This window comes from Ictidomys tridecemlineatus, chromosome 11, assembly GCF_052094955.1.
Source record: "Ictidomys tridecemlineatus isolate mIctTri1 chromosome 11, mIctTri1.hap1, whole genome shotgun sequence".
NCBI lineage: Eukaryota > Metazoa > Chordata > Mammalia > Rodentia > Sciuridae > Ictidomys > Ictidomys tridecemlineatus.
The window spans coordinates 116300050-116312933 of record NC_135487.1 but is presented as its reverse complement, the minus strand read 5'-3'; the positions used below and the strand labels follow the sequence as shown (position 1 = coordinate 116312933).

Genomic DNA, 12884 nt, shown 5'->3' with positions numbered 1-12884 from the left:
AAGGAATGTGCAGGTCTTGAATAACCAGAATTGATCCTTTCCTGCACAAATGCCTCTGATTTTTTTTTCAATACTAAGAAATGAATTTAGAGGTAGTCTACTGCTTAGCTATATCCCCATCTACTTTTATTTTGAGACAGGATCTCACTGAGTTGCGCAGGCTGACCTTGAATTTGTGATTCTCCTGGCAGCTTCCTTAGTATCTGGGATTACAGATATGTAAAGTACTTAGATGTCTCTGATGTTTTTGATCTAAACACTGAATAGTTCCCACCTATCAGTTTCCACATGTTTTCTTTGCTTTCTTTGCGCAAGTTTTCCTCAATCTGTTTTTTTCAAACCTCCACCCTCACTCTCATATAAACTAGATATATATATTTTTAGCTAGAAAATAGGAACCATCATAAAAGAATGCCTTTAACTATCACCAAACCACTGAGTCTCCCTTCACCTCCACCCATTCTTTTCTACCTTTCCTGTGGTTACCATAGAAAAGGCTAATCTTCCACCGCAATCACACCATATTCCTCAATTTTTTGTAGGACCCATGGACTAGGGATGTAGAGGTAGAGTGCTTGCCTAGCATTCATGAGGCCCTCCCTGGGTTTTATCTTCACTTGAGCATTGGGGGAAAAAAAGAAAGGAGCAAACAAAAAAGGAAAATGATATGTTCAAGTACTCCTCCTATATCTTTAAATTCTTCATCTATTTTGGTACTTTACTGAAACTTAAAAAAACTCACTTGTCATATCTATATCTATTTTTAAGAAAGAAACACCTCCCTCCACTTCGCATTTCCCTTTGGCTGTGGCCTCATTTTTCTTCTCTTGAAAGACTAGTCCGCACTCTCTGCTCCCATGTGTCTGCTTCCCAGTTCCTTCTTGGTCTCTGAAACCGGGATCCCTTTCTCCAACCCTACTCCCAACAACTGACTGAAACTACCTCACTAGGGATGCTGAGATCTTGTAATTGTTAAATCCAGTGGGGGCTTTTAGTTCTCACTTTACTTGACTTCTATGTGATATGACTCATTCTTTACATCTGAGATACTATTTTTTTCATTATCTCTTTGGCTATGACTCAACTTCCTTTATAGGTTCCTTTTACTTCCTGTAATTTTTTTTTTCAGACTGGAGATTGAATCCTGAAATATGTACCCAGCCCTTTTTACTTTTTATTTTAAGAGAAGGCCTTGCTAAGTTGCCCAGGCTGCCCTTCAACTTGCTATCCTCCTGGCTGCAGCATCCCAAGTCTCTGTGATTACAGGTGTGTCCACCTTTTAAATAGCTCTTATACATCCTCTTCCTCTCTGTTTTCTCTGCTAATACCCTAAGCCCTTGTCACACCTGACTTAATTATTGCCCCAATCTCTTAACTGAACTCTGCCTCTAGAATTGTGTTCCCCAACTCATTCCTCACAGTGTGGTCAGGGTTGTTTTCTAGACAGCAAATCAAATTGTGTTATTCTGTTGCTTGAACTTCTTTAATAGTTTGTATAGTCTTTAAGAAAAAGCTAAAACTTAGCAAAGCTTATGTTGCCCTCACGATCTGGGCATGCCTATCTTTCCAGTGTCCTGTAGACAACCGTGAACACCATCTGAATTCTTCTTCTTCCTCCTTCCCCAATAACACATTTACCCTTTAGTAGAGTTTTCTGGACTTTGTGCCTGATAGATCTTGAACTTCAAAATGCAGATCAAGTATCACTTCCTCTGGGAAGTTATCCTGGATTATTCCCTTAAATTAGGGATGGATCCTCTCTCTATATATATTCCCTTAGTGCCTTGTATTATAACACTCTAGGATTTTAAAGTGAGAAAAGTTGGGTTAGTTCAACAAGGGGCCCAGAAGACTGCTAATATGACTCTTCAGACAAAGCCACTAGTGATTCTTTTAGCTAAAGTCTTTGGGATGAGGAAGAAATGGAGTTGAGAGTAAACTGCACAGGGTCCTGTCTGGCACTCTTTTCTCCTTCCATTTCTAACATTCACAAAAGTGACATTCACAAAGGTCATCAACATTAGCCCAGAATCTGAGGGGATACAAAGATGAGAAAGCAATGTCTTTACCCTTCAAGAATTCCCAGTTTGCATGTAGGTAGGGAGAAATACCACTCATCCCTACAGGATGCCCACTTTGAGGTACTATTCTTCCAAGCAGAAGCATTTGCTCCTTCCTCCATTTGTATGGGGCTCAAAAGTCTCTGCCCTGGATCCTCAAGGACACTCTTTGAAAATAATGAAGTTATTTATATGAAAGAGAAAATGTAAACCTTAGCACCAAGGAGCTGGTCTGATACTATGAAATTGGTCTTCTTTGATGTTGTAAAGCTGGTCAGGAACTCACAGTTAGGTGTTTTCGTTTTCCTGCCAAAAATAAACAATTTCATAAAACATCATCAAACAAGGACTACTATGAGACTATGATGGAGCAAGACAAAAACAAGACCACTCTGTAGTTTCATCCGAACACAGATAAAAGAACAAAGCACAAAACACCAAACACACAGTTAGCTTGGCTAAAATGACTGACTTTTCATTTTTCTTTTTAATTATAAAACACTCCCTGTAAATATAAAGTACACATAAAATGTACTCTCGTACCCATTTTTTAAGTGTATAGTTCAGAGGTTTTTGTCATACTTACAATGTTGTGTTACAGATCTCTAGAACTGTAACTATATTCATGGAAAAACAACTCCTAACTTCCTTCTCTCCCCATTCCCTGTCAACTACCATTCAATTTTTCCCATGATTTTGACTGCTCTAGATATATCAGGAGTATAATCATATAATATATATCCGTTTGTGATTGATTTACTTCATGTTCTCAAAGTTCATTTACAATATGGTATATGACAGGATTTCCCTCTTTTCGTTAGCCTGAATAATACTCCATTGTGTGTGTGTGTGTGTGTATCCCATTTTCTTTATCCATTCATCACTTCTTGAACATTTCTTTTTTAGAATTTTAATATTTATTTTTTAGTTATCGGTGGACACAACATCTTTGTTTGTATGTGGTGCTGAGGATCGAACCCGGGCCACACGCATGCCAGTCGAACGCAATACTGCTTGAGCCACATCCCCAGCCCACTTCTTGAACATTTTGATTGTTTCTCTTTGGCTATTGTGAACAATGTGGCAATGAATATAAACATACAAATATCTCTTCGAGATTCTATTTTTCAATTCTTTTGGATGTATATGCAGATATAGGATTGCTGAGTCATATCATCACTCCATTTTCAATTTTTTGAGGTATTTCCATACTGCCTTCTATACTGGCTGCACCATTTAACATTCCTACCAGCAATGCATAAAAGTACCAATTTCTCCATGTCCCTGTCAAACTCTCCCATTTTCTGGTTTATTTGTTTAAAAAATACTAGTCATGCTAGTGGGTGTGAGATATCTCATTGTGGCTTTTATATGCATTTCTCTAATGGTTAGTGATATTGAGCATCTTTTCATATGCTTGCTGGGCATTTGTTAGAAAAATGTCTATTCAGATCTCTTGAACATTTTCTTTCTTTTTTAAAAACTTGGGTTACTTGCTTTTTTCTGTTGTTTTTTGAGTTCTTTATATGTTCAGAATACCAACTCTATCAGATAAATACTTTACAATTATTTTGTCCCTTTCCATAGGTTTCCTTTTCATTTCATTGTTTCCTTTGATGTGAAAAAAATTTTAAGTTTAATGTAATTCCAATTATCTATTTTTGCTTTTGTTGCCATAGTTTTGATATCATATCCAAGAAATCATTGCTAAATCCCATGCCATGAAGCCTTCCTCCTATGTTTTCTTCTAGGAATTATATATATCTTTTGGCCTTGAAAATCCATCTTGAGGTTGTTTTTTTTTTTTTTTTAATATGGTAAAAGGTAAAGGTCTAACTTCTTTCTTTTGCATATGGTTATCAGTTTTCCCAGCACTGTTTGTTGAGGAGATTATCCCCATTGTGTGGTCTTGGCACCTTTAGATCATTTGATTATATATGTGTGAGGGTTTCTTTTTGGGCTCTCTATTCAGTTCTTTTGGTCTGTATGTCTGTCTTTGTACCTTAACTGCTACTTGACCAATTACAGTTTTTTTTTTTCCTGCTGTGACTAAAGGACTGGCCCAGTACAATTATAGAGGAAAAAAGGTTTATTTGAGGGCTCATGAATTCTTAGTCCATGGAAGGCTGGCTCCATTCCTCAGGAACCCAGGTGAGGCTAAATATCATGGCAAGAGAGTATGGCAGAGAGAAGCTGCTCATATCATGGTGATCAGGAGACTTGGCAGGCACCTCTCTTCATACACATATATATATATATATATATACCAAAGCCAGCTCTAATTCCCAACTCCTCCAGTCATACCCTACCACTTCAGTTACCACTCAGTTAATCCCTATCAGGGGATTAATTCACTGCTCAGATTAAGACTGTTACAACCCAATCATTTCTCCTCTGAACCTTCTTGCATTGTCTCAAACGTGAGCTTTTGGGGGACACCTCACATCCAAACCTTAACACTTTCCTAGAAGAAGATTCATCAAGCCAAAGAATCATCCTGCTTTCTGATGGCTTCCAATCTAGAGCAAAACCCTGCTTCCTTAAATCCTCTGCAGAATCACCTAATAAAAGCCCAAATCCTACAATAGGATCTCTGTAGCACCTCTGACAAAGATACCCTGAAATTCTCCATAGTTCATAGTCCAATAATAAAACCAACTTAATTTGTGCTTCTTTATAGTCTTTGACTAAGGGCTCTGACAAAAACATGAGATTGATATCTTCAAAATATACATAATAATAATAAACACCAATGAGAAAACGATTTACACCCCAATCAAAATCAAAATTTCGGAGGATAGGAATAATCACAAGAGGAGAAATACAAGTGGCTTCTTAAACATTGAAAAAAAACATTTTATTACAAATGCATGAAAGGATGCTGCTGATTAAGTTGATGGGTCCTTCACTAAAAATTTGAATTCAGTTGCCTCTGCTGCCCCTTCCCTGTTAGTCTCAAGACAAACAGCCTGAGATTACCCTCTATTTGGGGAAGGTTGTCCTTTACAATACGCTGGGATGGTAGAACAGGGGTAACGGGGCTGCTTCTGATAGGAGCACCGGCTCAGCTGGAGCTTAAGTCTACAAGCGGACTGTGGTCGTAGTCCTCCGACCGAGCCGCCGAGTTGCCGGCGCAGCTGGGCCTCGGGGGAAGGACGTTCTAGCCGGCCGGTTACTCGGTGGTAGGGCTTCCAGCCGCCTGGCTTCTGGGCGCCGCCATGTTGGCAAAGGAGGGCTCGAGCCATGGCTGCGGGAGCTGGATTCCGCACGCTAGCGGAACCAGCTCTGCCCGGGAGATGCTGGAAGTGCGGCCTGGGCTGTACCTGGGTGGGGCGGCGGCAGTCGCAGAGCCGGATCATTTGAAGGAGGCCGGCATCTCTGCCGTGTTGACGGTAGACTCAGAACCTGGTTTCAAGGAGGGGGCTGGGTTCGAGGGTCTACGGAGCCTCTTCGTGCCAGCCCTGGACAAACCCGAGACCGACTTGCTCAGCCATCTGGATCGGTGCGTGGCCTTCATCAGCCAGGCCCGCTCGGAGGGCCGTGCGGTGCTGGTGCACTGGTAAGTCATCTCGTCGGTAGGGGAAGAGTGCCCCGCCTCACTTTAGCCCCATCACCCCTTTTCACAGAGGTCTCCAGAAGAGGCGAGGGGCTGTCATTCCACAACAACCTAGTCCCATTCCCTCCCGTAGACTTGTGTCTCGAAGAGAGGAAGGATCTGGATGGAAATGGGCCCCTGATTCATGTTTTGGTTGGTTCATTTTGCAGCCACCAAGTTTTATTTTGTTTTGGAGGGCGGGGATCATCAAATAAATGGCAGAGTCCTTACACCCTAAAGGGTTTACAGTTCTGCAGTACAGGTTACTCGCCCACCTGAGTGATTGTAACGCAAACCAGACGTACCAGTTCCGAACGGTGTTACACCTTTGTTCTCCATCCTAAGGGTCACTCACAATCTGTAACAAAAGACTGGTTAACCAGAGAAGAGCATACACGTTTACTTAATTAAAATATAAATGACATGGAGCCTTGAGAAATGAAGATCCAAAGACTGAGGGAAAACTTCATTTTTTAAAAAATACTTGGATTCAATTAAGAATAAACATCCATGTAGAAAAGAAATTGGACAAAAGGGGTATGACTTACTGTAATAGAGAGAGAGGAGAAATCCACCAAGACCTGTATTTGGATTTTTCTTGGTCTCTCTCTCTGGCAATCCTTTCTCTGAGGTATTGGGCAGGACCCCTTCTGGAAGAAAGGTCTTATGATCTATCACACAAGGTAGGTCAGAGAGGTTTTTTTGTTGTTGATTTGCTGGCATGGAACCCAAGGTCTTTGGCATAGAAGACAAGTGCTCTACCACTAAGCACACCCCCAGCCCCAAGAGCAGATTATTTTAATGCTTTGTTTGGAGTGAGGGAGGATGGTTGATAAAGGGGAAAATTGGTTAGGATCTAAAGGATCCTTGGGCCCTGTCTAGAAGATTGATGGAGTAATGTTGCAACAAAGGAAAAAAATATAGAAAATCTTGACAGGTATTTGGAAATCCCTGAGTAGTCTTGTTTGGTTGGATTGAAGTGTAGTAACAGTAGTTTAAATTTATTGAGCACTTACTGTGTGCCAGCACTTCTAATTATTTATATAAAGGACCCAAGGTAGTGATGATATTGGAAGAAATCTGGTACCTGATCTGAATGTAAAGAGCAAAGGAGCATAAGTAATTACAAAAACTTTTAAATTAGGGTAATTATTTTTGAATAAGTAATACATTCATATGGTTCAGAATTCTGAAGGAATAAGGAAATAAAAAATTCTGTACATTGGTAGTATTTCAGAGTCAATGGGTTTATTTCAATATAAGTAGACATGAAGTTGAAACCTGAACTTAACCATCAATAGGGGGCTGGGCTTTGTCTTTTTTTTTTTTTTTTTTTTAATTGTTGCTATTTGCTATTTTATTTTGAAGGTCTCTTTTTCAGCCATGCAGGCATCAGTCGAAGTGTTGCTATAGTGACTGCTTTTTTGATGAAGACTGACCGTCTTACCTTTGAAAAAGCCTATGAAAATCTACAGACTATCAAACCTGAAGCTAAGTGAGTTTTTTGATATAGTAATAATTCTGCTTTTGTGATGTAGTTTCACGAAAAGAAAGTTGAACTTTTTATTTATTTGTCATCACAGGATGAATGAGGGGTTTGAATATCAACTGAAATTATACCAGGCAATGGGATATGAAGTGGATACCTCTAGTGCAATTTATAAACAGTATCGATTACAAAAGGTTACAGAGAAGTATCCAGGTAAATAATAATTGCTAATATACATTGGATTCTTTTCAGATGTCATTTACGTGGACACAAAGTGCATTATTTCACATTTCCAGCAATCTTGCAAGCAGGTTCTGTTGTTTTCTTTTGAAACTATGTTTTGCTAGTAATAACTTACTAGCAAGGTCACATGGTTAATAAATGTCAAGTCTGAGATTTGAATTTAGGCAGTTTGGTGTAATCACCAATAGTCTTTCTCATGTACTTTCCCACCCCATCCTGATTTCCCAACACTGTTTGTTTTTAAAATTTTTGTGTTTTGCCCTTGTTGCCTCAATTTGACCTTACTTAAATTTTGTCTGAAAATGCAGAGAGTTGATTTTGACAGATGGATCCATTTTTAATTTTGTCATATAGAATTGCAAAATTTACCTCAAGAACTCTTTGCTGTTGATCCAACTACCATTTCACAAGGATTAAAAGATGAAGTTCTCTACAAATGTAGAAAATGCAGGTAAAATATTTTGTATGCTCTGGGAATTTGTCTTAGTAGCTTAAAAGAACTTAAAGTTTTATTTTCTTATAAAATAGGAAGAATTTGTCTAATTGAAACTATATACATTTCTGATTCAAATCTGCTTTCAAAAAGGATCAAATTTCATTTCGGTACAGTGGCACAGGCCTGTAATCCCAGTGGCCAGGGAAGCTGAGATAGGAGGATCAAGGAGAGATCAAAGCCAACCTCAGCAATGGCGAGGTGCTAAAGGAACTCAGTGAGACCCCGTCTCTAAATAAAATAAAAAGTAGGGCTGGGGATGTGGCTCAAATCTTTTTTTTTTTTTTTTTTGGTACTAGGGATTGAATTCAGGGGCACTTGACCACTGAGCAACATCCCCAACCCTTTTTTGTATTTTCTTTAGAGACAGGGTCTCCCTGAGAGCTTAGTGCCTTGCTTTTGCTATGGCTGGCTTTGAACTCGAAATCCTCCTGTCTCAGTCTCCAGAGCTGCTGGAATTACAGGTGTGCGCCACCGCAACTGGCAGGATATAACTTCTTAAAAGTATAAGTAGAGCTGGAATGTAGCTCAGTGCTAAAGTGTTTGCCTTGCTTCATAAAGCCCTGGGTTCTATCCTCAGTTCCAAAAAAAAAAACGAGGAAAAAAAAAAGAACCCCACCTCCCAATAAATAAATAATAAGATGGGAGGGAACCAACCTTTTAAAAAAAAAGTAGAAGTAAAATAATCATATTGTAGGGGCTCTTGAAAGTTTAAGTAGCATCATCAGTGTTATATTATTTTGTCCTTTAAGAAATACTGCATATTTCAACTATTTTTTCATCATTTTGGAAGTCATGAATGTTTTTCTTTCTTTGGGGTTGCAGGCGATCCTTATTTCGAAGTTCTAGCATTTTGGATCATAACGAAGGAAGTAGGCCTATAGCCTTTGCCCACAAGAGAATGACACCATCTTTCATGCTTGCCACAGGGAATCAGGCTCAATGTACATCTTATTTCATTGAACCTGTACAGTGGATGGAATCCACTTTGTTGGGAGTGATGGATGGGCAGGTGAGAACACACTTTATTTTCTATAGTTTCATTGTATCATTTATATTGTGTTCATTTTGGCATTTTTAGCCATATTTTAACCAGTGTTTTACTTCATCTTAATGCCTTTCTTTCTGAATATTATACCTTTCTAATGTAGGTAAGGCTATCAAAAATAAAGTTGTTTATATATTTTTGATGCTGGGAATTGAACCCAAGCCTTGTTCATGCTCAGCATGCACTCTACCACTGAGTCATAGCCCCCAAATGAAGTATTTTTAAACACCAGCTCATCTGAAATAATGAAACATATTTGAGAACCACTGGTGTAAGTTATTAGATTCCTTTTAAGGCCATTGTTTTAAATTTTTCCAAATATAAAGCTAATGTTATTTATTTTGTAAACTGTCTAGAATATATGTGACACAATTTGTAACAATTTAGGGTAAGTCAGGATTTTAAAATTAGGTTTAAAATTTCTTTCATTTTTCTCTGTTGGGTTCATCTATTTTCTCTAATTTTTCAATTTAGTGTGTTATGAGGTTCTTTTTCACTTCCTGTTAAAAGTGCAAGTCCTGAACATTCTTTGGCAGCCATATTTCTCCTTTATTATTGTAAAGGTTATCCTGAATGATTATAATATTTTTGTGTTTATGTGTACACTTTGTACCACTGAGTTACAACCCAGACCCAAGTAATAATCTTAATGAATTTGAAAGATGTATGGTTTTTATAAAAGTTTGTAAGAATTTGTGTAACAGCTATTTTGTGAAAGCCTTCCCTAAAACGTGGTAACCTTTTTTTTTTTTAAAAAAAAAAAAAAAAAGCTTTATTAGGGGTATAACTCATATACCATACAATTTACCTTTTTAAAGTGTATAATAGTTTTTAGTATGTTTAGAGAGTTTTTTCAATCATCACCATTCTCATTACCCTCGAAATAATGAACCTATTACCAATCACTTCCCTTTTTTTTTCTTTTTTTTAAATTGTTTTTCAGTTGCAAATGAATACAATACCTTTATTTTATTTTATTTTTATGTGGTGCTGAGGATTGAACGCAGTGCTTCACATGTGCTGGGCAAGTGCTCTACCACTGAGCCATAACCCCAGCCCCTCACTTCCTGTTCTTGATGGTATTATTTGCACTGGTTGGACTTTTAGTTTTTTTTTTTTCTTTTTTAGTGTATATTTATTAATGTATTATAGTTATATTTAATAGTAGGATTCATTTTGACATATTCATAAACACATTTAACATGGGATTTTTTTTTAGTTTTAATGAAATCCAAATTATCTTTTTCTCTTTTGTACTTTTGGCTTGCTCCTTTAACCGGAAAACACACACAGATAAAGACTTTTTTTTTTTTTTTTTTAATCAATAATGAATTCCTTTTTTATTTTTTATTTTAGTTTTATTGATTTTATTCTTTTAAATACACGACAGTGGAATGCATTACAATTCTTATTACACATACAGAATACAATTTTTCATATCTTTGTATATATAGTATGTTCATGGCAATTCATGCCTTTATACATGTACTTTTTGCATTATAATTCTTATTATGCATATATACCACAATTTTACAGATAAAAAAGACATTTTTATGAAAGGTTATAAATCACATTTGTGTATACTTTTTTGTGTACATATTTGAATTTGCTCTAGAATATATGCCTGGCAATAGAATTTCTGACTTGAAAACTGTGTCCATTTAAAATATTAGAAATATTGCAGGCTGTCATTCAAAATGTCCATACAAATTTGCTTTTCATTAAGTGAATGTACCTACCTATTTCTTCATACTCTTGGTATGATATTATAAAATTGATAAAGCTTTATTATTCTTAGGGTGAAAAATGTCAATACTAAAATGTTTATTTTGAATTTTTATGACTACTACACAGGACCAATATCTTTATGTATTTACAAGCTAATTGTACTTTTTTTTGTGTAAATTGTTTCCCTATCCTTGACCTATTTTTTTGTAATTTTGTCTTTGTCTTACTGGTTTGTTGGAGCTCTGTACATACTCTTACAGAATGCTTTATCTAATATACTGCAGTTGTTTTCTTCAGTCTGTTGCTTATCTCAACTTTAATGGTATATTTTGTCATATTAAAACTTATGATATGTAATCAAATCTGTTAGTTTTTTTCACTTATAGTTTATGAGTTTTATGTCTAGATTTTCTATTGCTCAAGATTTAAAATAAGAATCCTTACATCATACTACGCATAAATTAAAACACTAAACAACAACAACAACAACAACAAAAATCTCTGACCATGTTAGAGAAACTATAATTGACTTGTTAAGAATTTTTGGGGGCTGGGGCTGTAGCTCAGTGGTAGAGCACTTGTCTAGTATGTGTGGCACTGGGTTCAATCCTCAGCACCACATATAAATAAATAAATAAATAAACAAACAAATAAATAAAGGTATTGTGTTCATCTACAACTAAAAAAATTTAAAAAAAAAGAATTTTTATATTTTTCTGTTTTAGTGGAACATTAACTTGTATTTAAATAGTTAGGAATCTGACTTGTATGGTGTCAATATCAATTGGTAATAGGACATGAGAGTCCTAACAGGTTTTTCTCTCCTTTAGCCATGATGTTTTTATTTGCAATCTTAAATCGCAAATTGATTAAAAGCCATGTGTGTCACATCCATAAGTTCCTAATCACCAAATGGATTTCAAGTTCAAAGCCAGCATCAGAAACTAAGCAAAGCCCTAAGCAACTTAGTAAAACTCTGGCTCAAAATAAAAAATAAAAGGGGCTAGGGATGTGGCTCAGTGGTTAAGTGCCCCTACGTTTAATCTCTTGTACTAAAAACAACAGCAACACAAAACTTCTTATCGAGTCTAAAGCTTCTCCCTTCAACCGGAAATTCATCTATTTGTCCTTAGTACAAAATGCCTTTTATGCTTCAAAGCCCCCCTCAGCAAAAGCAAGGCACTAAGCAACTCAGTGAGACCCTATGTCTAGATAAAATACAAGATAGGGTTGGGGGATGTGGCTCAGTGGTCCAGTGCCCCTGAGTTCAGTTCCCAGTACCACCCTAAAAAAAGCCTTTTATGCAATAATTTCACTCTTTGAAGATATGAACCATGTCTTATCTATTTCTATATATCGAATTGCCAAAGTTATTTATTTAATATAAAAATGAATGAATGAAGTAACACATTTGCTTTATTTCAGCTTCTTTGCCCAAAATGCAGTGCCAAGTTGGGATCCTTTAATTGGTATGGTGAACAGTGCTCATGTGGTAGATGGATAACACCTGCCTTTCAAATACATAAGAATAGAGTGGATGAAATGAAAATGCTGCCAGTTTTGGGATCACAAACAAGAAAATTATGAACTTGCTTGAAAGAAATTTGTTGGTGATATGTGCCACCCTTGCTTATTATCATTCATGGCAGTTTTTAGGCTAGTATTTCATTTGGAATGTGAGAAGATAAAAATCACTTGATGTAACATGGAAAGTATACTTTGTTAACTTATTACATGACATAGGTGGAATATATTACATGGAAATCAAAGCTTTTTAATCATGGAAATTTTATTTGACTTGATATTAAAGTCTTTTGTAACCTGGATATGTTCTTTGTTTTATATAGAATTTATTTATTTATATACTTATTTAGTGGTGCTGAAGATCAACTCCAGGGCCTTGTACATGCTAGATAAGTACTCTATTACTGAGCTACATCCTCAGCACCTTATATATTTTAAAAATTTCTGATTTTTGGTATATGGGTTATATGATCTTAAGGTCTGGATGGACAAAATTATGTATAAAATTTAAGAACTGATATGTTCACATAGATACACTGTTATTTCCAGTAATGTAAAGCAGGTATATTTGGACGTATTTTGAAAAGTATTTGTTTTTCTTTTAATGGATGATATTAGTAAACCTACCTCCTGAATAGCTAGGTTGGTGCCACTGCACCTCGTTCCCCAGTCCTTTTTATATTATATTTTTTTATTTTGAGACA

The 12884-nt window shown here is 36.6% G+C and overlaps 1 protein-coding gene and 1 long non-coding RNA gene across 3 annotated transcripts; one reads left to right on the top strand and one right to left on the bottom strand.

Annotated features, from left to right (window-relative positions):
• Positions 1-4054: 4054 nt before the first annotated feature.
• On the top strand, positions 4055-12482 carry Dusp12 (dual specificity phosphatase 12). 2 transcript variants are annotated; one of them, XM_005342550.5, is made up of 6 exons: positions 4975-5619; positions 7037-7150; positions 7239-7357; positions 7742-7838; positions 8706-8892; positions 12082-12482. In XM_005342550.5, exons 1-6 carry the CDS (start codon positions 5279-5281, stop codon positions 12241-12243), a joined length of 1020 nt encoding a protein of 339 aa, XP_005342607.1. In that variant the 5' UTR covers positions 4975-5278; the 3' UTR covers positions 12244-12482. The 2 variants fall into 2 exon arrangements, with proteins under 2 accessions (XP_040143244.1, XP_005342607.1); XM_040287310.2 differs by lacking the exon at positions 8706-8892 and having other exon boundaries at positions 4055-5619.
• On the bottom strand, positions 4889-6648 carry LOC120890509 (uncharacterized). Its single transcript, XR_005734740.2, has 2 exons — positions 6204-6648; positions 4889-6013 (listed from the first exon to the last, which is right to left on the bottom strand). It is a non-coding gene; the product is annotated as an uncharacterized LOC120890509 (long non-coding RNA).
• Positions 12483-12884: the final 402 nt, after the last annotated feature.

Excerpts from the sequence above, each read along its gene's own strand:
- Dusp12 (XM_005342550.5), top strand. The coding sequence starts at position 5,279 with ATGTTGGCAAAGGAGGGCTCGAGCCATGGCTGCGGGAGCTGGATTCCG. Across the intron at positions 7,151-7,238 it reads ACTATCAAACCTGAAGCTAA|GATGAATGAGGGGTTTGAAT; the intron begins GTGAGTTTTTTG and ends TTGTCATCACAG. Across the intron at positions 7,358-7,741 it reads GGTTACAGAGAAGTATCCAG|AATTGCAAAATTTACCTCAA; the intron begins GTAAATAATAAT and ends TTTGTCATATAG.